This window comes from Lepidochelys kempii, chromosome 13 (genome assembly GCF_965140285.1).
Source record: "Lepidochelys kempii isolate rLepKem1 chromosome 13, rLepKem1.hap1, whole genome shotgun sequence".
Classification (NCBI taxonomy): domain Eukaryota; kingdom Metazoa; phylum Chordata; order Testudines; family Cheloniidae; genus Lepidochelys; species Lepidochelys kempii.
Genome location: NC_136392.1, coordinates 759,727 through 784,062, shown reverse-complemented (window position 1 = coordinate 784,062; position 24,336 = coordinate 759,727). Strand labels below are relative to the sequence as shown.

The window sequence follows — 24,336 nt, the reverse complement described above, 5'->3', positions numbered from 1 at the left end:
CCATGCTCCTGGCCGACGGGGGGTTTGTGAGCTTTTGGCACGTGCCCCCGGCCGAGCATGCTGCCCTCCTTCTGCCCACACCTCTGGCTGCCCAGGGCCATGGCTCCAGGAGACCCTGCTCATGGAGGGTTCTGGGTGCAGCTGGCATCTGGACAGCCCTGGGGTGCTGTGCCACGTGGGAGAGGCGCTGTTCTGCCGTTGCTAATTCCCCTCCCTGTCTCTCCCCGGGGCAGTCCCTGCGCCGCCTGATGGAAGCCGAGAAGGTGAAAGGCTTCTGCCAGGTCGTGATCTCGTCCAACCTGCGGGATGGCATGTCCCACCTCATCCAGTCCAGTGGGCTCGGGGGGCTGCAACACAACACGGTGCTGGTGGGGTGGCCACGCAACTGGCGGCAGAAGGAAGATCACCAGACCTGGAGGAACTTCATTGGTATGAGCCAGCCTGGCAGCCAGTGACTCTGAGCAGGGTTCACGGCTCTGGAGCTTGGGGGAGCATGAGGGGAAGGGACAAACCAGCAGTGCCTGGTGCTGTGTAAACCCTCAATTAGCCCAGGAGGCTGTGGGTCAGGAGGGAGGGGCAGCGGCAAGGCTGGCCTAGCAGGGCTGTGGGTGGGGAAGGAGGGGCAGCGGCAGGGCGGTGGGTCGGGAGGGAGGGGTTCTGGTTCTGATGCGGTTGCGTGGGCCAAAGCAGGAAGTGGGACGCTCTTGAGAACCAGCCCAGTCCTTGCTGCAGCTGCCGATGCAGAGGGTTACTGTGGGGGGGGGGGCCCTCCATCCCACGCTAAGAGCAGAGGGGTCAGCCTTGTTCTTGGGATCCTGTGGCCACCAGCTGTGCTTCTGTGAGAACACACTGGCTTGTTCCTCTCCCTGGGGATCCCGAGCCGCGCCGCCAATCTGGGCCCTGCTTTGCATTGGGCCACTGCCACGCTGGGCTCTGTCCCAGCTCCCTCAACGTCCCGTGACAGCTACATCCCACTGGGATGGGAAACTATTGACCAATGGGGGAGTGTGGGAGGCAGAACCTTCCTGGGGGGGGGTGTCGTACCTGGCCTGTGGAACTCACTGCCACAAGAGAGAAGAGACTCCAGCCCTACCGCATCCAGAGCTCAATGCAGCACTCAGCTCTGAGACACAGGTTCCCTAGAAAGGGCTGTGTATACACACAGCCACGCACACACGTGCACACATCCACAGATGCCCAAATGAGCAAAAGCAGAGCCACCCAGAAGCTCCCCCGGGGTGGTGCCTGAAGCTGGGAGGAAGTGATGGATTGTGCATGCTAGGCATGATCACCCCGTCATGGGTCCTCACCTAGCCACCAGGGATGCTCCTCATAGCGGGCGCGTGGGGGCAAGGGAGCAGCTGGATGCATCCCCAGCTGGCGCTGAGCAGCCCCAGCCTGGCCCAGGGCACAGCCGGCCTCTCCCCGTTGGAAGCAGGCCCCTCGGGGAAGTGCTGGGCACTGTGCAGAGGGGACAGAGGAGGAAGCCCAGAAGCCCCTGCCGTGCTCTGTGGGGATGCAGTGCTCTGGGCACGTGCCTGGCGCTCCTGGTGGGGGCAGGGAGGGCATCACACTGGTGGGTCAGCAGCCCCTCACGCTGCTGCGGGGGGGGCTGGTCTCTGCACTGCCCCTGCCCTAAGCTGCAGCCCTTCCCCACAGAGCTGGTGCGGGAGACCACGGCCGGCCACCTGGCCCTGCTGGTCACCAAGAATGTTGCCATGTTCCCGGGCAACCAAGAGCGGTTCTCTGAGGGCCACATTGACGTCTGGTGGATCGTCCACGATGGGGGGATGCTGATGCTGCTGCCCTTCCTGCTGCGGCACCATAAGGTACTGTGGAAGGGGGGCTTGGGCTGGAATCGGGGGGAGTGTCCCCCTTTGGCATGCCGGCTGGGCTGGGATCAGGGGTGTGTGTGTGTGCCAAGATCAGGGTTGGGGGTTGGGCTGGTGTCACAGAGTCCCTGGGCGATGCTCTGGAACTGCTCCCCATGAAGCCAGTCAGGACTCTGGGGAAGTCTCCTTTCTGTGAGCAGCCTGTCTTCAGGACACACAGCTCACCCAGCTTCCACCTTCCTGGGTCTGACCTCGGAGCATTCAGCATCCTCTGCCCCTCCGTGCGCTTCCCACAGCGAGTCCGCTCAGGCGGGGTCCTGGGGAAGCCAGAGGGTCCTGCACCCCAACTTTGCAGTCAGACTTGACTCTCAGCCAGCCAGTAACACAGAGGTTTATTAGATGACAGGAACATGGTCTAAAACAGAGCTTGTAGGTGCAGAGAACAGGACCCCTCAGCTGGGTCCATTCTGGGGGGCAGTGAGCCAGACAATCACATCTGCACTTCACTCCATGTCCCAGCCAGCCCCAAACTGAAGCTCCCTCCAGCCCCTCCTCCTCTGGGCTTTGTCCTGATTCCTTTGTTCTCCAACCCTTTAGCTCTCACCTTGCGGAAGGGGGGGGGGGGGGGAAGGGAAGGGCCCAGGTCATCAGTTGCAAGGAAACAGAGTGTCGGCCATTTATGTACACTGGCCCTTTGCTCTGCAACAATTACTCTCCCTTATCCCACCATCTAGAGACTTAAGAAATGCATAGGGGAAACTGAGGCACCGCTACAGTATTCAGAGGAAACATTAAGAGCAGTCCCACTTCGTCACAGCTGGAATCAAGGGTGGAGAGGTGGCCGGGCTGGGCCCAGGAGGAGGATTTTCCCCCCTTTGGCATGCTGGCCAGGCTGGGATCGGAGAGGCTGGGCTGGGATCTGGGGGAGGTGTCCCCGCTTTGGCATGCCGGCCAGGCTGGGACTGGGGGGGGCTGAGCTGGGATCTGGGGGAGATGTCCCCCCTTTGGCATGCTGGTCAAGCTGGGATCGGAGGGGCCGGGCTGGGATCTGGGGAAGGTGTCCCCCCTTTGTCATGCCGGCCAGGCTGGGATTGGGGGGCTGGGCTGGGATCTGGGGGAGGTGTCCCCCCTTTGGCATGCTGGCCAGGCTGGGATTGGGGGGGAGGGCAGGCTGGGATTGGGGGCCCCCATCATGATTCACAGGATCTGTGCTACGCTGCGGCCTGCCGTCTCCTGGCACCACTCAACGAGGTCACACAAGGGTCGGCCATGTGGCTTCAACGCCTCTGAGCCCGAGCCCTGGCTCCAGCCCGCCTGTTTGATGCCATGAGCTCTGCCGGGGAGCCCCATTACGCAGAGCCCCAGTCAGAGACTTTCACCCCCTCGGGGATCCCGGCAGCTCAGCCTGTGGCAGCCTCTCCCAAGCAGAGCTGGGTTATTATCCCTGGCCACGGGGCTGGGGAGTCCCCTGTGCCGCACAGAGATGCAAAGTTACCCCGGGGCTCCAACGGGCCAGCGCCAGGACCTCACCTAGCCAGGCTGCTGTGGAGCGGTTTCATAGATATTTAGGTCAGAAGGGACCATTATGGTCATCTAGTCCGACCTCCTGCACAACGCAGGCCTCAGAATTTCACCCACCACTCCTGCGAAAAACCTCTCACCTATGTCTGAGCTATTGAAGTCCTCAAATCGTGGTTTAAAGACTTCAAGGAGCAGAGAATCCTCCAGCAAGTGACCCGTGCCCCATGCTACAGAGGAAGGTGAAAAACCTTGAGGGCCTCTTCCAATCTGCCCTGGAGGAAAATTCCTTCCCGACCCCAAATATGGCGATCAGCTAAGCCCTGAGCATATGGGCAAGATTTACCAGCCAGATACTACAGAAAATTCTTTCCTGGGTAACTCAGATCCCACCCCATCTAACATCCCATCACATGCCATTGGGCCTATATAGAATGGTCTGGGCTGTGGGTCCCAGTGTAGGGAGACAAGGGGGGTGATTGGAGCAGCTTCTCTTGGGGAGGAAGACAGCTGCCGAGCTTCCTCTGGGTGGGCCAATGAAAGCTGTGACCTCCCCGGCCCTGTCTCTGTCAGTCCCAGGCGGGAGCTGCTGGGTCTTTGTGAGCCCAGTTCTAGCACAGCCTCCTTCACCTCTCGGTCCAGTGTCCTGCTGCGGCCCGTGCTGAGCGCGGCCTCTGAACCTCAGGTGTTCGGGGCGCATTGCTCAGCCCGTGTCTTTCTGGTTCCCCTTGAAGACTGCACTGAGCGAGGGCTGGCGCCATGCGGATGCTCCTTTTCGTGGCACAGGATCAATGAGAACCTTTGCCGTCCCATTAACAGAGTCCTGGCAGGGCAGACTCGCTCACATTAGCCCTTTCCATCAGCTGCAGCCACGCCAGAGGCGAGGGCTCAGGGAAAGCCCCAGCCCCATAGCCACAGCCGGCGATTGGAGTCCACCCAGCGGCCAGGCATGCTCTCAGTTGTGGCCCAGTTCCGATCCCTGGGGATGGGTGTCTTGGGCAGGTATCACTTGGGTGTCTCTCCCCCTTTGCATTGGCTTGCAGCAGGAAGGGTTTGTCTGCGACCGAGTTCATGCGAACTGGGTCCTGGCTTAGGGCCTCTTCCCGTGCAGAGAACATCCGTCCAGCCCACGCTGTCCCCCTGGCCCTGCCTGGACAGTGCGGCACTGGGAGTGGCAAGCCTCTAGGGATATACATTTCCAGTAGTACTCCGCCATCCCAATAAAGGCTGGCCTGCTTCTTGGTTGGATCCCTGTGTGAGAGGGAGTCCTGTACCAGGAGCGGGGTCCCCAGGGAACACTGAACCTCGGGGCATCAGGAGGCAGCTGATGGCTCTCCAGAGGTGCTGCCACAGGCTGTTGTCCTTGGCTCAGACCATCCTTCGCTCAGGACATCAGGGGATCCAGTGCACCCTGTCAGGTCTGCCGCAGAACATGGTCTGGTTGGAGCTTTTACTGCCTGCCTGTGACCCCAGTCAGTGGGTGGGGAGAAACCAGCCTAAGTCTAAAGCAGCCCTAGAGTTGCCAGCCTTCCAGGATTGACCTGGAATCTCCAGGAATTAAAGATTATGTCCTGTGATGAAACCTTTAGGAATACATCCAACCAAAACTGGTAACCCTCCCAGCCCTGAGACCCTCCAGGCAGGACGTCTTCAGAGGGTGGCTGTAAACATTCTAGGGCCCCTTAGCAAGGCAACCCAGGTGGAAGACATGTAGTTTGGTAGTGGTGGATTTCGCCATCCCACAGCGCCGGCGGCTGTCCTCCATCGAGGCAGGCACGGGGCAGATGTGCTCTGCTGACCATTTTCAGCAGAGTGGGGTTCCCAGCAAGGCCTTACAGACAAAGGGTCCAATGTCACGTCAGCCCTGCTCCAGGGTTTGTGGGGGAAATGTGGGGCCTGGACCACCTGGGCCTCGGCACATCCCCCTCAGTCCAACAGCTGGTGGGCAGGGTACTGGGGCCCTGACCATGATGCCGAGGACGTTTATGGAACGGCATCTGCAGGCCTGGGACAAATGCTCACCGTCCCTGCTGTTCACTGATCGGGATGTGCCCCAGGAATCTACAGAGTTCGCCCCTTTAACTGCTGTATGGGAGGAGAGTGTGGGACCCTGGCCCTGCTGGGCTGAGGGGAAGGGGAAAGGCTCCCTCCGTGGAGACTCAGTGGTGGAGAACATGCTGTCCTGCTGGGAAAGCTTTGCCAGGGAGAACCGAGCCAGGGCCCAAGGGAAGCGGGGGGCTGGTCTGACTGCACAGCATGTGCCCGCTCCGATGGCATCACAGGGAATGAGCTCATGGATCTCAGCCCCGCGGGGGAGAATACGCTCCGAGCTGCCTGGGACGGGCCCTTTAAGGTCATCACTCAGCGGAAGGAGGTGAACAATGCCGAGGCCAGATGAAATTCTAGACAAGTTGGGCGTGGGGGGCATTACCTTACTACTGTGGATCTCACCAGGCTACTGACAGGTGCCTTTGCACCCAGATGCCAGGCTGAAATCTGCCTTCACCACCCCATAGGGCTCTTTGAGCTCCTGGTCCTACCCTTTGGCCTCAAGGGGGCGCCACCACCTGTCAGCGCCGGGGCAGGGGGGAGTTACTGGGGGGTGGCGGATTTTGCCCGGCGTACACGGATCATACTCGTGTCTTCAGCCCGACCGGGGAGGAACCTGTGTCCCAGCGAAGAGGGTGCTGGGCCGCCTGCAGGATTGCGGACTGACTATCAAGGCTGGAGAGTGTAAAGAGGGGGTGGCCGAGGAGTCGTCGAACCTGGGTCACAGGGTGGGGAGCGGCTGAATATGGCCAGAACTGGCCAAGGGGGAAGCGCTCAGATATTGGCTCACTGCCCCAACCAATAAGCAGGCCAGCCTTTATTGGGATGGCGGAGTACTACTGGAAATGTATATCCCTAGCGGCTTGCCACTCCCAGTGCCTGCCATCCTTCTCAAGAGGGTGACAGCGCTGTGAACAGCCAAGGCCCTACCATTCTGAAATTCAGCTACTGGGCAAGGAGTGTGACCTGTCCATCCCCACTGGCTGGGATCTGAGTCCCAGCATCACTTGGCTGTGACTCAGTTTCCCCACCTGTGGACAGAGTCTCAGCCTTGCCCCAACGAGCACATTCCCCCAAGCCACAGGCAGCAGCTTCCTAGCCCCATCATTTGTGGTCAGGACTTGGGGGGTACTCTCTGGCTCTGGGAAGGGCCAGGACACTTGGGCATTATCTGGCCAGTTGGGAAGATTTCCCCAACAGCAGCACTGCAGGGAGCTGATCCTGCCCCCCCACCCTTTTTGTGCCCCTCTTGGGCCTCCCCATCTCAGGTAGATCCTTGCTACAGGCCCCTTGGCCAAGGGTCCAGACACCGCCCTCGTGATTACATATTCACTGGGCACAAACTGAGCCAGGTCTAGCACACTGGGCCATGCAAGAGTCACCGCAGACCCTTGTTCCAGTGTCCTTGGGCCCATTTCCCAGCCTGCTGTACAGGGTTAATAGAGTGTTTGCTCAGCGCACATCCTATGAATGGGCTACCCCAGCGCAAGAGGGTTGAGAGCTGATGTTGCCCATTGCACCCGCACAAAGCCACAGGGACACTGCCCCCCCAAGGCTTGGGGAACTGGCATTCCTCTGGGCTGGGCCTTCACCAAGATAACTCTTTGGTGGTCCCATTTAAAGCCCATTTCATGAAGTCTCAGGCAGTACAGCCCCTGATGCTCTGTCTGCCGACGGATCTTACAACTCTGCCTCTTTGGGAATCCCTTTGGGGTGGTCTACCTGCATCGGCCGTCACTTCTGGTTTGAGTTTACTGAAATCCCATTTCTGGGGTGCACCTGTGTGACCCCCTGTAAGTGACCCCCAACTTGGGCCAGTCACTCTTTGGCTCTGTCTCACAGCCAGGCCTACTAGGCACAAACTCATCGGCCAACCGGCCTGTGCTACGCAGATCCCTAGTCCGGTCTACTAGCCACATTTTCAGCATGTGGGGCCATGGCTCATGGAATTGCTCTAATTGTATAAACCTTTCCCTGTAGTAAAAGCAATGAGGAGTCCTTGTGGCACCTTAGAGACTTACAAATTTATTTGGGCGTAAGCTTTCATGGACTAGAACCCACTTCATCAGATGCACAGAGTGAAAAATACAGACAGCAGTATAAATATTACAGCACATGAAAAGATGGGAGTTGCCTTACCAAGGTGTGGGGTCAGTGGTAACGAGGCTAATTCCTGAAGGACAATCCATCGCTCTCATAGACCTTAGGAGACAGGCCAGTCCTCGCTTACAGACAGCCCCCCAACCTGAAGCAAATACTCACCAGCAACTACACACCACACAACAAAAACACCAACCAGGAACCAATCCCTGCAACAAACTCCGTTGCCAACTCTGTCTGCATATCTTTTCAAGGCACACCATCAAAGGACCTAACCACATCGGCCACACCATCAGGGGCTCGTTCACTGCACTTCTACCAATGTGAATATGCCCTCACGTGCCAGCAATGCCCCTCTGCCATGTACATTGGCCAAACTTGACAGTCTCTACGCAAAAGAATAAATAGACACAAATCAGATGTCAAGAATTATAACATTCATAAACCAATCAGAGAACACTTCAACCTCCCTGGACACTCAATAACAGACCTAAAAGTGGCCATTCTTCAACAAAAAAACTTCAGAAACAGACTCCAACGAGAAACTGCAGAACTGGAATTAATTTGCAAACTTGACACCATCAAATTAGGCCTGAATAAAGACTGGCAGTGGCTGGGTCACTACAAAAAATAATTTTCCCTTTGTTAAAAGAAAAGGAGTACTTGTGGCACCTTAGAGACTAACCAATTTATTTGAGCATGAGCTTTGGTGAGCTACAGCTCACTTCATCGGATGCATTCAGTGGAAAATACAGTGGGGAGATTTATATACACAGAGAACATGAAACAATGGTGTTACTATACAGACTGTAAGGAGCGTGGTCAGGTAAGGTGAGCCTTTGTTGATACTCACACCTTCTTGTCAACTTGATTGCATTGGCTTCATTAGTACTACAAAAATAATTTTCCTCCCTTGATATTCACCCCTTCCGGTCAACTGTTGAGAATAGGCCACTTCCACCTTAATTGAATTGGCCTCATTAGCACCGACACCCCCCACACACTTGGTAAGGCAACGCCCATCTTTTCATGTGCTATAATATTTATACTGCTGTCTGTATTTTTCACTCCATGCATCTGATGACGTGGGGTTTTTTACCCACGAAAGCTTATGCCCAAATACATATGTTAGTCTCTAAGGTGCCACAAGGATTCCTCGTTGTTTTTGCTGACTAACACAGCTACCCCTCTGAAATCTTTCCCTGTAGTGACATCGGCACCATTACACCATTTGGGGAGAATCACCCCCCCTTGGCCTGGTGCACACCTCAAAACCTTTCCCGAGAAGCCGCCGGCGTCTGTGAACGGTTCCTCGTCCCTGGGGTCGTTTCTGTACGCTCTGTTGCTTGGGGAGGGAGTACCGGGGGAAGAGTAGAGTTGGTGCAAACTTGTGCCAGGCCCGGCGGTAGGGATCAACGCCCCCCCCCCCCCATTGGTATCTAGGCGCCCTGCAGAACTGGCCTCCCATGGTTCCTCCCCACGTACTACCCCAGCGTAGGCCTCACGCTCTGCCTCAGCTCCAGACCCAGGTCATGCTGTGGCTGCGGCTTTCCCTGCTCTCCCTCTTGTTCGCGCTGGTTCTCACAGTCGGCCAGTTTCGGCTGTGGCAGCGGAAGTGGCATCACGCTCAGTGCCAGAGCTGGTGAACGGGGCCTGGGGGATGCCGCTGCTGCCACTGTTGTCTTTGGCATCTCTCAGACCCTGGCCTGGGGCTGGGCCCCAGTTCCTGTCCTGATCAGCATTCCCTAGCCCTGCAGTCAGCTGTGCCTCGTTTAACGCCCTCTCCTTGCTCTGCTCTAGGGGAGGTGGGGGCTACACCCTTTTCTGGCTTGTTCCTTTGGCTAATCTTTTTATTGCTGCAAGTCATGTCTGGTGCGTTCAGTATCCCGTTGTCTCTGCAGGTTTCCCATTGAGCTGGGTGGGTTCCAGGCAGTCCTCAATGACCCATTCATACCCCACCCCAGACAATAACAAGACCCCGTGCTGCCCCAGGAGCAGCACTGTAACCCTCTGTACCCACTGGGGTGCAACGTCAAGGTGATCGTACAAGGGGCCCATAGACAGTTCATAGCGGTATTACAGACAATTACACACATACCCTGTGGTGGGCCAGCCAGGCTAGGATCGGGGGCTGGTTCCTCCCTGTGGTGGGCTGGCCAGGCTAGGACTGGGGGCCGGCTCCTCCATTTGGTGAGCTGACCGGGCTGAGATCGGAGGCCGGTTCCCCGCTTTGGTGGGCCGACCAGGCTGGGACTGGGGACTGGTTCCTGCCTGTGGTGGGCCGGCCAGGCTGGGATCGGGGGCTGGTTCCTCCCTGTGGTGGGCTGGCCAGGCTAGGACTGGGGGCCGGCTCCTCCATTTGGTGAGCTGACCGGGCTGAGATCGGAGGCCGGTTCCCCGCTTTGGTGGGCCGACCAGGCTGGGACTGGGGACTGGTTCCTGCCTGTGGTGGGCCGGCCAGGCTGGGATCGGGGGCTGGTTCCTCCCTGTGGTGGGCTGGCCAGGCTAGGACTGGGGGCCGGCTCCTCCATTTGGTGAGCTGACCGGGCTGAGATCGGAGGCCGGTTCCCCGCTTTGGTGGGCCGGCCAGGCTGGGATCGGGGGCTGGTTCCTCCCTGTGGTGGGCTGGCCAGGCTAGGACTGGGGGCTGGCTCCTCCATTTGGTGAGCTGACCGGGCTGAGATCGGAGGCCGGTTCCCCGCTTTGGTGGGCCGGCCAGGCTGGGATCGGGGGCTGGTTCCTCCCTGTGGTGGGCTGGCCAGGCTGGGATCGGGGGCTGGTTCCTCCCTGTGGTGGGCTGGCCAGGCTGGGATCGGGGGCTGGTTCCTGCCTGTGGTGGGCCGGCCAGGCTGGGATCGGGGACTGGTTCCTCCCTGTGGTGGGCTGGCCAGGCTAGGACTGGGGGCCGGCTCCTCCATTTGGTGAGCTGACCGGGCTGAGATCGGAGGCCGGTTCCCCGCTTTGGGGACTGGGACTGGGAGGGTTCCATGCAGGGCAGGCTGACAGCGGTCCGTCTCCCTGGCAGGTTTGGCGTAAATGTAAGATGCGCATCTTCACGGTGGCGCAGATGGACGATAACAGCATCCAGATGAAGAAGGACCTGACGACATTCCTGTACCACCTGCGCATCACGGCCGAGGTGGAGGTGGTGGAGATGGTGAGAGCCCTCGCGCAGCCCAGCCCCTCCCTGGCCCGGCCCCCTGGCCTTGTGGCTGGCCGCTGGCTTGTGCGTAGTCGCTGCCCTGAGAGGTGGGTGCGGAACTGCCCATGCCCAGCACTGGGGTCCCCAAAGGGCCGCAGGGGAAGGGCCGGCCAGGTGTTTCTAGGGGAACGGGGGGGCACTTGCCCATGTGCCTGGTGTTCCAGGGCCCAGGGCTGTGCCTCGGGCTGAGCTGGGGGGCTGCGTGTGCCAAGCTCCCTCCCTGGGTGATGGCACGTCGTGTCCCTGCAGCATGAGAGCGACATCTCGGCCTACACCTACGAGAAGACCCTGGTGATGGAACAGCGCTCGCAGATCCTCAAGCAGATGCACCTCACCAAGACAGAGCGGGAGCGAGAGGTAACAGGGCTCCCAGGGTGAGGCCTCTGCCCGGGGCAGGCTGCCCCCCCAAAACACTGGGGCCTGCACCCCCACGGGGCAGCAGCTCTGCCGTGCCAACCGGGCCCTGTAAGCCATGGGGAGTTGCTAGTAACTGTGGTGCAGGCTTCCAGCAGCGACCCCCTGCCCCCCCGCCGGCCAGTCCTGAGCTCCCCCCAGCAGTGCCCCCGCCGGCCAGTCCTGAGACCCCGAGCAGTGACCCCCCTGGCCAGTCCTGAGCTCCCCCCAGCAGTGCCCCCACCGGCCAGTCCTGAGCTCCCCCCAGCAGTGCCCCCACCGGCCAGTCCTGAGATCCCGAGCAGTGACCCCCCCCGGGTCAGTCCTGAGCTCCCCCCAGCAGTGCCCCCACCGGCCAGTCCTGAGCTCCCCCCAGCAGTGACCCCACCCGGGCCAGTCCTGAGCGCCCCACAACAGTGACCCCCACCCAGCCAGCCCTGAGCTCCCCCCAACAGTGACCTTCCCCGGCCAGTCCTGAGACCCCGAGCAGTGACCCCCCCGGCCAGTCCTGAGCTTCCCCCAGCAGTGACCCCCCCCGGGTCAGTCCTGAGACCCCTGAGCAGTGACCCCCCCAGCCAGTCCTGAGCTCCCCCCAGCAGTGACCCCCCCCGGGCCAGTCCTGAGCGCCCCACAACAGTGACCCCCACCCAGCCAGCCCTGAGCTCCCCCCAACAGTGACCTTCCCCGGCCAGTCCTGAGATCCCGAGCAGTGACCCCCCCCGGGTCAGTCCTGAGCTCCCCCCAGCAGTGACCTTCCCCGGCCAGTCCTGAGACCCCGAGCAGTGACCCCCCTGGCCAGTCCTGAGCTCCCCCCAGCAGTGACCCCCCCGAGTCAGTCCTGAGACCCCCCAGCAGTGACCCCCCCCGGGTCAGTCCTGAGACCCCTGAGCAGTGACCCCCCCAGCCAGTCCTGAGCTCCCCCCAGCAGTGACCCCCCCCGGGCCAGTCCTGAGCGCCCCACAACAGTGACCCCCACCCAGCCAGCCCTGAGCTCCCCCCAGCAGTGACCCCCCACAGCCAGCCTTGTGCTCCCCTCAGCAGTGACCCCCCTGGCCAGACCTGAGCTCCTCAGCAGTGACCCCCTGCCCCACCAAACCAGACCTGAACTCTTTTCCCTCTGGCCAGCCTTGAGCTGCCCTCGGCTGTGCCCCCACAGTGACCCCCATCACCGGGTGGGGCAGGAACGGAGTAGCTCAAGTGGGCTCTGTGCTGAGCTCGCTCCCCACTGAGATCCCAGCTGGATGCACCCTGCAGGGACCCCTGGTGTCTGGCCTGTGGCAAGCTGGGTTTGCACAATGGGCTCCCATCTCCATCCCTCCCCACGCAGATCCAGAGCATCACGGACGAGTCCCGCGGCTCCATCCGGCGCAAGAACCCTGCCAACACCCGGCTGCGGCTGAGCGTCCCAGAGGAGCAGGTGGGCGACAGTGAGGAGAAGCCGGAGGAGGAGGTAAGGCTGCATGCTGGGGGGCCAAGCCCCACAGGATGGGGAGCTGGGGGGCTGATGCTGCAGAACTGGGGGGAGCAAGCACCTGAAAGGGGGCCAAGTGCTGGGGCATCAGGGGGCACTATGGAGGCCGTGAACAGCAGGGTGGGGCTGAGTACTGCAGGGTGGGGGCTGGCAGGGCCAAGTGCTGCAGGGTGAGGGGTCTGGGGCTGGCAGGGCCAAGTGACATGGGCCTGGGGCACCATGGGTGAGGCAGGATGGGGGGCTGGGAAGACCCCTCCCGGCCTGCTTCCCTGCTCGCTCTCACCCATTCCCTCTGCAGGTGCAGCTCATCCACGATAAGAATGCCACGGCCTTCTCCAGCAGGCCCCAGTCGCCTGGTGATGAGGTGGAGACAGCCCCTGAGAAGGTGCATCTCACCTGGACCAAGGAAAAGTCTGTTGCGGAGAAGAACAAGAGCAAGAGCCCCGTCAGCCCCGAAAGCATCAAGGACTTCTTCAACATGAAGCCGTAAGTTGGCCCTGGGGTGGCCCCCGGCACCCTGCACTGCACCCCCTGTTAGACACTGGTCCCCAGCCGAGCCAGGCAGCCTGCTCAGCGGGCCTGTCCCAGGCAGCGTTGGCCTGGGCCTGCCTGTGTCCATGCTGGAGCCGAGCCAGGGAGCTGGTGCACGGAGGCCGGGGAGCTCCTGGAGACCAGCACAGCGCTGTGCCCAAGGTGGCAGAAGTGGGAGCTGAGCAGTGAACGGGAGCTGGTGCTCCAGGGGGTGGGGCGAGGCCGGACGGTGCTGACGAGCTCTCTCTCTCTTTCCCCCGTGCTGCCGGCAGGGAGTGGGAGAACCTGTAAGTCTGAGTTGTGTGTGTGTGTCCCGTGTCCCGGTGCGGAGGGGAGAAGGAGGGGGCTGCGGGATCCTGCCACTCCAGTGCCAAGTCTGCGCCCCACATCGCCCCCTGCTGGGGGCCTTCGCCTGCCCCACACATCACCCCCTGCCAGGGATCCTCGCCTGCCCCACACACCTCCCCTTGCCACAGGGCTCTCACCTGCCCCACATACCACCCCCTGCTGGGGGAGCCTCGCCTGCCCCACACAGCACCTCCTGCCAACAGGGGGAAGAGACTGAACCTGCCTGGCTGAGCCTGGTCAGAGCCCCAGGACTGGCTAGTGCCCCAGGCTTGCCCCATGGGCAGGGGCAGCAAGGGCCAGCGTTGCCTCGGGCACCTCTTGAGAAGTGCAGGAGTTGCTTGTTCTTGGCAGGTCTCCTTCCTGGGTCTGAGACAGCTGTGTGGGCGGGGCTTTCTGTGCCCCTCCCTCATCTGGCACAGCTGTGTGGGCGGGGCTTTCTGTGCCCCTCCCCCATCTGGCACAGCTGTGTGGACGGGGCTTTCTGTGCCCCTCCCCCAGCTGACACACCTGTGTGGGCGGGGCTTTCTGTGCCCCTCCCTCATCTGGCACAGCTGTGTGGGCGGGGTTTTCTGCGCCCCTCCCCCAGCTGACACAGCTGTGTGGGCGGGGCTTTCTGCGCCCCTCCCCCAGCTGACACACCTGTGTGGGCGGGGTTTTCTGCGCCCCTCCCCCAGCTGACACACCTGTGTGGGCGGGGCTTTCTGCGCCCCTCCCCCAGCTGACACACCTGTGTGGGCGGGGCTTTCTGCGCCCCTCCCCCAGCTGACACACCTGTGTGGGCGGGGCTTTCTGCGCCCCTCCCCCGGCTGACACACCTGTGTGGGCGGGGCTTTCTGCGCCCCTCCCCCGGCTGACACACCTGTGTGGGCGGGGCTTTCTGCGCCCCCTCCCCCAGCTGACACACCTGTGTGGGCGGGGCTTTCTGCGCCCCTCCCCCGGCTGACACACCTGTGTGGGCGGGGCTTTCTGCGCCCCCTCCCCCGGCTGACACACCTGTGTGGGCGGGGCTTTCTGCGCCCCCTCCCCCAGCTGACACACCTGTGTGGGCGGGGCTTTCTGCGCCCCCTCCCCCAGCTGACACACCTGTGTGGGCGGGGCTTTCTGCGCCCCTCCCCCAGCTGACACACCTGTGTGGGCGGGGCTTTCTGCGCCCCTCCCCCAGCTGACACACCTGTGTGGGCGGGGCTTTCTGCGCCCCTTCCCCCAGCTGACACACCTGTGTGGGCGGGGCTTTCTGCGCCCCTTCCCCCAGCTGACACACCTGTGTGGGCGGGGCTTTCTGCGCCCCTTCCCCCAGCTGACACACCTGTGTGGGCGGGGCTTTCTGCGCCCCCTCCCCCAGCTGACACACCTGTGTGGGCGGGGCTTTCTGCGCCCCCTCCCCCAGCTGACACACCTGTGTGGGCGGGGCTTTCTGCGCCCCCTCCCCCAGCTGACACACCTGTGTGGGCGGGGCTTTCTGCGCCCCCTCCCCCAGCTGACACACCTGTGTGGGCGGGGCTTTCTGCGCCCCCTCCCCCAGCTGACACACCTGTGTGGGCGGGGCTTTCTGCGCCCCCTCCCCCAGCTGACACACCTGTGTGGGCGGGGCTTTCTGCGCCCCCTCCCCCAGCTGACACACCTGTGTGGGCGGGGCTTTCTGCGCCCCCTCCCCCGGCTGACACACCTGTGTGGGCGGGGCTTTCTGCGCCCCCTCCCCCGGCTGACACACCTGTGTGGGCGGGGCTTTCTGCGCCCCCTCCCCCGGCTGACACACCTGTGTGGGCGGGGCTTTCTGCGCCCCCTCCCCCGGCTGACACACCTGTGTGGGCGGGGCTTTCTGCGCCCCCTCCCCCGGCTGACACACCTGTGTGGGCGGGGCTTTCTGCGCCCCCTTCCCCCGGCTGACACACCTGTGTGGGCGGGGCTTTCTGCGCCCCTCCCCCGGCTGACACACCTGTGTGGGCGGGGCTTTCTGCGCCCCCTCCCCCGGCTGACACACCTGTGTGGGCGGGGCTTTCTGCGCCCCTCCCCCGGCTGACACACCTGTGTGGGCGGGGCTTTCTGCGCCCCTCCCCCGGCTGACACACCTGTGTGGGCGGGGCTTTCTGCGCCCCTCCCCCGGCTGACACACCTGTGTGGGCGGGGCTTTCTGCGCCCCTCCCCCGGCTGACACACCTGTGTGGGCGGGGCTTTCTGCGCCCCTCCCCCGGCTGACACACCTGTGTGGGCGGGGCTTTCTGCGCCCCTTCCCCCGGCTGACACACCTGTGTGGGCGGGGCTTTCTGCGCCCCTCCCCCGGCTGACACACCTGTGTGGGCGGGGCTTTCTGCGCCCCTCCCCCGGCTGACACACCTGTGTGGGCGGGGCTTTCTGCGCCCCTACACCACCGCCAGCTCTAAGGGTCTGGGGCCCTGCCCTGCCCCCTGAGCCTGCCCGCCCGTTTCTCCCCCAGGAACCAGTCCAATGTGCGGCGGATGCACACAGCCGTCAAGCTTAACGAGGTCATTGTCAAGAAGTCGCAGAACGCCAAGCTGGTCCTGCTGAACATGCCAGGCCCACCCCGCAACCGGAAGGGGGATGAGAACTGTATCCTTTGCTGGCTGCTGGCAGCTGCAAACCCAGCCACGTGGCCAGGCCAGTGTCTGCGGCACATAAGTGTCTGTGGGCTGGAAGGCCCTGGCTGGGACAGGTCCTGCCCTGCAGGTCCCCTGCCAGAGGGCCCCGTCTTCCTGCCGTGGGTGTTGCTGGCTCTGGGCGGTGGGACCCTAAGGCCCTGGCTGAGTGCGGCTGAAGGGGGAGCCCAGGCCTGGTGGGCAGGGGATGCTAGAGATGTGGGGCTGCCTCAGTGGCACCTCCCTGCCCTGCTCGATGCCTCCTCCCACCCGCCAGCAGCTGGGGTAGCGCCATCAAACCATGGCAGTAGCTGCCCACTCCCACCGCTTGGCAGCTTCTCCCACCATCCCCAACTCCAGCCTCGCTAGGCTGGTGAGACAGGCTGGGCCAGGGGGCTGCGGCTGGGCCCAGCCGGCGCCTGCCGACATTGGAAACACCCACCCCTGGGCATTTCAGCCAGGAGCACCACGCCCCGTGCTGGGAAGAGCAGCGCCATGTGCCAGCCAGGAACAGACTGCAGCCCTACTGCTGGGAGCCGGGGGCTAGGCTCTGGGCTGGTGTGGGGCAGGGCCCAGGTGCTCGATGTGGAGCCGTGCCCGTGTTCTGGCTGACTGGCAGAGCCACACACAGACAGCGGGGGGGCAGGCCCACAGTGACACCCACACAGACAGCCGGGGGGGGCCCACAGTGACACCCACACAGACAGCCGGGGGGGCGGGCCCAGAGTGACACCCACACACACAGCGGGGGGGCGGGCCCAGAGTGACACCCACACAAACAGCGGGGGGGCGGGCCCAGAGTGACACCCACACAGACAGCCGGGGGGGGCCCACAGTGACACCCACACAGACAGCGGGGGGGGCAGGCCCACAGTGACACCCACACAGACAGCCGGGGGGGGCCCACAGTGACACCCACACAGACAGCCGGGGGGGCGGGCCCAGAGTGACACCCACACACACAGCGGGGGGCGGGCCCAGAGTGACACCCACACACACAGCGGGGGGGCAGGCCCACAGTGACACCCACACAGACAGCCGGGGGGGGCCCACAGTGACACCCACACACACAGCGGGGGGCGGGCCTAGAGTGACACCCACACCCACAGCGGGGGGCGGGCCCAGAGTGACACCCACACACACAGCGGGGGGGCAGGCCCACAGTGACACCCACACAGACAGCCGGGGGGGGGCCCACAGTGACACCCCCACACACAGCGGGGGGGCGGGCCCAGAGTGACACCCACACACACAGCAGGGGGGCGGGCCCAGAGTGACACCCACACAGACAGCCGGGGGGGGCCCACAGTGACACCCACACAGACAGCGGGGGGGGCAGGCCCACAGTGACACCCACACACACAGCGGGGGGGCGGGCCCAGAGTGACACCCACACACACAGCCGGGGAGCGGGCCCAGAGTGACACCCACACACACAGCCGGGGGGGGCGGGCCCACAGTGACACCCACACAGACAGCCGGGGGGGGCCCACAGTGACACCCACACCCACAGCGGGGGGGCGGGCCCAGAGTGACACCCACACACACAGCGGGGGGGGCCCACAGTGACACCCACACCCACAGCGGGGGGCGGGCCTAGAGTGACACCCACACCCACAGCCGGGGGCGGGCCCAGAGTGACACCCACACACACAGCGGGGGGGCAGGCCCACAGTGACACCCACACAGACAGCCGGGGGGGGCCCACAGTGACACCCACACAGACAGCCGGGGGGGCGGGCCCACAGTGACACCCACACACACAGCGGGGGGGGGCGGGCCCACAGTGACACCCACACAGACAGCCGGGGCGGGCCCACAGTGACACCCACACCCACAGCGGGGGGCGGGCCCAGAGTGACACCCACACACACACAGCGGGGGGGGCGGGCCCACAGTGACACCCACACAGACAGCCGGGGGGGGGGCGGGCCTAGAGTGACACCCACACACACAGCCGGGGGGCGGGCCTAGAGTGACACCCACACACACAGCCGGGGGCGGGCCCAGAGTCACACCCACACACACAGCCGGGGGGGCGGGCCCAGAGTGACACCCACACACACACAGCGGGGGGGGCGGGCCCACAGTGACACCCACACAGACAGCCGGGGGGGGGCGGGCCCACAGTGACACCCACACACACAGCCGGGGGGGGGGCGGGCCTAGAGTGACACCCACACACACAGCCGGGGGGCGGGCCTAGAGTGACACCCACACACACAGCCGGGGGCGGGCCCAGAGTCACACCCACACACACAGCCGGGGGGGCGGGCCCAGAGTGACACCCACACACACACAGCGGGGGGGGCGGGCCCACAGTGACACCCACACAGACAGCCGGGGGGGGGCGGGCCCACAGTGACACCCACACACACAGCCGGGGGGCGGGCCCACAGTGACACCCACACAGACAGAGCCGGGGGTGCGCCCACAGCGAGAGACACACACACACACACCCACACACACAGAGCCGGGGGTGCATGCACCCTCCCCCCCCATCAGTTTCGAGCAGCCCCGGCTCCAGCCGCCCCTGGCTGCCCCAGTCCCTGCCCGCGCCCCCCCTGCCCCCCGGCGGGCCCAGTGCGGCCTCGCTGATTGGTGGAGGCCTCTGAGAGCGGCGCTAACTCAGCCAATCAGTGGTCCAGGGCCCCGGGCAGGGCAGGGGCTCTGCCGGCCTGGGGGGGTCACGCAGGCAGCCCCCGGCACCCCGTGCGCGAAGCTCCGGCTGCGGCGCCCTCCCGTGCCAGGGTCGGGCAGGTCCCGAGGGGCGGGGCACGCCGGCCCCGGGCATTAGCCCAGGGCTTCCCGGGGCCTGGGGCTCTGGCCCCTCGGCGGCCCGGCCAAGCCAGCCTGGCAGGCCCTGTGCCCTCCCGCCGCCCCGGCCTCTGGCGGGCCCAGCGGTGGGGCCCGATGCGGGGTCCGGTTTCCGCCTTGACGGCCCCGCCCTGCAGACATGGAGTTCCTGGAGGTGCTGACGGAGCACCTGGACCGGGTCATGCTGGTGCGCGGAGGGGGCCGGGAAGTCATCACCATCTACTCCTGAAACACGACTGCAGCCTGAAGTTACTGTGCCCCCGGAGAGACCCCCCCACCGACCTCTTTGCGCCTGGCTCCCGGGGGGCAGGAGGGCGGTCCCGCTCGTGCTTGGTGCTCAGAGACTTTGCCGTGCCCCCACCCGCTCCATTCGAACTGCAGCCCCAGAGGTTCCAGGAGCAACCAGCACCCGCGCCGCTGTCCCCCATCGCTCCGGCACAGCCCTGCGGTGGCTGCTGATGTAGAAATAGAGACGGGAGCCCGGAGCCCCAGCCCCAGGGCCTGCAGCATTTTGCCACCGCCCCGGCCTCCGTGCGGGGCAGGAAGCGGGGCTGGCCAGGCTCTCAGTCAGTGCTTCCTTGGAGCCCCCGGAGGGCTGGCGTGGGTGCACCGGCCCCTCGGGACTAGGCTCTCCACCCCTCGCTCTGCTACATTAGGACTCGCTGAGGTTTGTGGGACATGTCTGCTGCCCTGCCCCGCCTGCTGACGTGTCCTTTGGCGCCTGTGCGCCTAGGCCAGGCCACCGCATGCTCGCCTCGCCAGCCGCGCCTCACCCCACCGCTCACACGTGCCCTGCAGTGCCAGCCACAGGCCCCTCGCCAAGTAGGCTCAGCAGAGCGCAGCCCCTGCTGCTGCCCGCTGCCGGCGCCTGGGAACCACAGCCACACTCTGCGGCCCCCGGGCGCTGGTTCGGACGGACGAGTGCTGCGCGGGGAAGAGGCAGGTCGTGCAGACGCCGGCGCGAAGGACAGCGCCACGCTGCCCTTGTCGTGAGGCCACCTGGATGTGCCGGCTGGGTGAGAGGGGCCTGGCAGGGGCTGCAGCCCGGCGCGGGAGGGGGGTAGCGGGGACATGGACTTCAAGTGTTTCTCCTTCACCCCCCCCCCCCCCCCCCGCTCAGCACAGGGGCGCGCGGCTGCACCAGGGTGTGGCCTGGTTCCATCCCTGCTGCAGGGCCTGGGCACTGCCGGGCGCGCTCCCTGCACGCTGCCCACACGCGCCGCCCAGCCCTGGGAATGTAGGGGCACGCGTCCAGCCTGGGCCCTGCACGGCCACGCTGCCCAGCAGCTCCTGGCGGGAGGCCTGCGGCCTGTGTCCCTCCCCCCCCATGCACGAAGAGCTGGAACGCAGCCTCCCTGGGCCCCTGCTGCAGCCTTGTGCCCCCTGCATCCCCTCCCCCACACCATCTTGCTGCTTCAGGGGCTGCTGGGTGAAGACCGCAGGCACTGAAAGTTTATAAATATGCAAATCAGCTCAATCCCCCCCGACCCCCCCCGTACCAGCAGCAGGGCACTGACACTCCACATCTGCGATGCAGCCTCCCCAGGTCACAGGGGCCCACGAGCAGCTCTGCAAGGAGCCCGGCTGCACCCGCGCACATGGCTGTGGGCTTGTTTGGACACGTCAAACCTTGGTCCCAGCCCCCCCCGACCCCCCTCAGCATCTCTCACTTTACTGAGAAACTGGGGCGCTTTTAACCAATGTGAATAGTTCTAGGAACCGCAGTGGGCGTGGAGGCCGGGAGGGCAGAGGGCTCGCCCAGCCCGGGCGCCTGCCCAGCTGTATATAATGTACATAATATTGTATGTGTATTTTTAAAGTGATCATATTTATGTTCATAGACCCAGATGAAGAATAGAGAGAGAGATCTAGCTCTATGCTGAGAGATGCAAGGAGTCGCTAGTGCCAGTGAATTCTGGCTCCGGCTTTTAGACTCCGTCTGGGGCCCAGGCCCAAGGGCTCCAAGGTTTTGCTGAGGCTGCTCCCTCTGGAGAGGGCGGCTTTTCCTTGTCGCTCACGTGCAGGGGTGAAGGCTGCAGCGTCCCTGGCCTATGGCACGTCCCGGGGGGAGGGCCAGCTCGTGGGGTCATTCTCTTTGAATTTTGCTGCTTAGTCTTTTCAGGGAAAAGAAGTTACAGAATTTTCTGAACTTGCTTCACAGCAGACTTGAGCTTCCAATTTGAGTGCAGCCTGCTCCGGCAGGCCCTCTCCCCAAGCCGAGAGGGAGCAGCTTTACCACTCAGATGTGTGGCCCAGAGCTGATCCCAGCCCACCTCTTCTTAGCCGCCATAAACTCCACCCGTTGCAGCGCTGGGAATGGGCCCGTGCAGATACCACTGGGGCAGCCCTGTACCTTCTGCAGGTGGGAGATGGCAGTTCAGAGGCCCATGGCTTGATGCAAGTAAGGGCTAATGGCCACAGCTGACATGTCTCCTACAATGAATCCCCTTGGAGAAGGCAGCTGGGCCCCTTCTCACAGACAGTGCTGGCTCCCCATAGTCCCCCTTCCTTTCCTCTCACGCTGCCCTTGCTCATTGCTCTCTAGGGAAGAGCATCCAGTGCCCAGCAGCTGCTCCCACAGAGGTGCCAGCCCTTAACTTCCTTCCCACTGAAGCTGCGACAGAGGGAACAAGGTCTTCTGTAGGCACCTGCCCTAAATCCTCCTCCTGTGGGCCCTTGGCATCACCCCCCCCCCCCTTCCAGCCCCAGCACTGGCCCCATGGGGAATGAGGGGAGGGCAGTGGAGCAGGAAGCAATTCTCCACTTAGTGATGCTGACCTGGCTGAAGCTCCCTGCTCACAATCCAGCATCTGCTCACCTAGGCCAGGTTTTGGTGATGGCCCCAGCCCTCGCTGCATTTGTTGCTATGCCCCTTGAGCCCTGGCTCCCTCAAAGTGCCACCCCCCAGCAGCAGTTCAGGCACAACCCCAGTCATAGCCAGACTGCTTGGAAAAATGTAGCTCTGCGTACAGCAGCATTATTCGGTGCAGCAGCTCCGGTTCAAACCCTGGCAAGGGATGGGTGCCCGCTGCTGCGGCCACACACTGCTAACGGGGAATCGACGCCAAGGTGAAGCTGAGCTATTCCCAGAGCAAGAGCACTGAGCCCAACTCCCGGCTGGAAGTCAGCGATGCAGGGGCCCAGCCCAACACTGGACAATTAATGGCCAGCAACTCTGCAGAGCACAGAGCAGCTCTGCTGAGTGCCTCAGCCCCAAGAACACTTTTAGATGAACAGGCAGGTGTCTGCTTGGAGGAAGGTTTCCTTACGCTTGGGTCGGGGGCTGATGGAGGGCCAGCCGCACAGCAAGAGCTAGGGCTGGTTAGTGGCTGCTGTGAGAAGACCCCATCACCCAGACACTCCCCATGGCTTGGCTTTCACACCATTCAGTAGCAGCAAGGTTCCTAAGAGCACAGACTGATCCCAGGGCTGGAAGTCGTAGATCTTACTTGCAAAACTCTGCTTTGGCTTTTGCTGCTGCCTGCAGGCCTCAAAGCTGCCCCAACCTGCTCCTGCTGCCTTCCTCTCCTTTCCTGACCCCAGTGCTGTCCCCCTCCCTCAGTGCAGATGCCCTTCAATCCTGACTCTTTCCCTGTAATCAGGACTTAAAAGTTCTTGTCTCATGATTCCTCTAGTGCGAACCACCTGCAGCATCGAGCTCACCCTTGGGCACGTGTCACACCCTGCCCCCATCACTGATCCCTGCTCTGCTACCTGCACTCCCTCGTGGCAGTGGAAACCCTAGTGCAGACAGGTGCTGGCACCCGTTTAAGCAAAGCATCCATTAGACCAGCTCAGAGCAGGCTACAGCCACTGCTCAAAACAGCAACGGCAGCCAGGGCCCCTCCCTCCCTCCCTCATCCTGGAAAGCCAGGACTCCAACGGTGCTGGGGGGCAGTACTCAGCCCCCTCTTGGCAAGTTACCACATTGAGACAGTGAAAGGCAAAGGAGCCTCCTTCCCCCGCCCTAGCTCAGCAAGACCAGCGCTAGTCTCTGAACACACATGTGCATTGTTGCCTCTCAGAACCACTGCCTGGCCAAACTCCTTGGGGGCAAGCAGAGGGTGATGTTTCCACAGCAAACCCCCACGCCTGGGGCTGGAGGGGGCCAGTTTTAGCAGACAGCACTGCATGTTAGTATACAAACCCAGCTCTGCCCCGGCACGTTTGGCCTCTGTGAGTGTGCAGCTCCCTCTGGAGCACCCTTCCACTGTTCCGTCTTGGGAAAGACACAGTGTGCTGTGGTAGAAACCTGAGTCTCTTTCTGGCACATGTGGAGACAGTTCAGGGTTTTCAGGGCAGGCAGGAAGGTCTTGAACCATGAGGCTTGTTTTACAGAGAGCCCTTGTATGCAGCTGCAAGGATGAGCACAGCCCCTCCACCTCCATCAGAGCAGAGCAGGCTCTTTGTGCAAGGCTTGGGCCCCTGCTCAGGGAACTACTCTAGCCAGAGCAGAGGAAAGCTCATCAGTTCCTCAGAAGTTAAAATGGGGGCAACCTCCATTCCCCAGCCCCCTTCCAGCAGTTCACTACCTGGCCTCCCAGTGCAAGCTGGTGGGTTATGCGCAGTCCAGGTATTCCCTGGTACAGGTTACAAACCATTTGAGAGCATGCTTACAGATGTAGGCAGAGGCTGCACTGGGCAACGGTGTTCATAGTCACTTGAACAGCAGGAAGGATGGATACTGCTTAGGGTACAACAGTTGCACTACAAGAGTCAAGACTCTCCGCTGTATGGCAGCACTGACACGTCGTAGTGGAAGGATCCAGAGGTCTGAGGTTTTGTTGGTTGCAAAACACTTTTCTGTGCTACATGTGCAATATATTTGTTATGAATGTTACCACAACAAAGTCAATTCATTAAATAAACTTTATAGTCACTGTACCTAGATGTTTTACATCCATTCCAATGACTTTTATTCTGAGTGCAATATTTCAATAGACATGTAGTGACCTAGTATGCTTTGTGTTTTAAAGAATCTCTGTGCAGAGCAATGCAAAGACGTTTAAACGGTGTAAATAAAATAGGTTGCAAACCAAAAGAAGAGGAATAGGCTTGCATTTAATTTCTGTGCAAGTGTTTCAGTATTCTGTATTGGGCCTCCTCAATATCACCCCCCTGTGTTCGCTGTGGATATTAACAGAGGAGTGACTCCTCACTTGTTGAATGCTCCTGTTAATGCTTTACAGCTTTTATTGTATTAATTTTTTAGACTCCTGTCTGCACAAAATGCAATAAAGTGATTTGACTGCACCCTTCACCGCATGTGGTGGGGAATTTTCACTCGTTTTTGGAGGCTGCAGCGCATGACCAACGCTTCACTAGTTTCCACGGGGCAGCTGCATGCCTAGTAGCAGGAACCAGAGGGGCTCGCAGGAATAGCAGCCTGGAGAGAGAACTTTGGGACATTTGAAATGACCCTCACTGATACCATTAGCCTCCCCCTTCTCCCTCACATGCTGCAATGAATGCCATCTATTG

At 62.4% G+C, this 24,336-nt stretch overlaps 1 protein-coding gene across 3 annotated transcripts in view; it reads left to right on the top strand.

Annotated features, from left to right (window-relative positions):
* SLC12A5 (solute carrier family 12 member 5) overlaps nt 1-24,113 on the top strand; it is a 111,047-nt gene extending 86,934 nt beyond the window's left edge. For 2 of the 3 annotated variants that reach the window (XM_073309668.1, XM_073309670.1), the window contains exons 18-26: nt 234-429; nt 1,660-1,829; nt 10,525-10,656; nt 10,951-11,058; nt 12,422-12,544; nt 12,864-13,051; nt 13,369-13,383; nt 15,879-16,012; nt 18,993-24,113. In XM_073309668.1, the coding sequence (XP_073165769.1) occupies nt 234-429; nt 1,660-1,829; nt 10,525-10,656; nt 10,951-11,058; nt 12,422-12,544; nt 12,864-13,051; nt 13,369-13,383; nt 15,879-16,012; nt 18,993-19,084 (1,158 nt within the window). In that variant the 3' untranslated portion in view covers nt 19,085-24,113. The remainder of the gene's footprint in view (nt 1-233; nt 430-1,659; nt 1,830-10,524; nt 10,657-10,950; nt 11,059-12,421; nt 12,545-12,863; nt 13,052-13,368; nt 13,384-15,878; nt 16,013-18,992) is intronic. The other variant, XM_073309669.1, reaches the window with a different exon arrangement.
* The last annotated feature ends 223 nt before the right edge of the window (nt 24,114-24,336 follow it).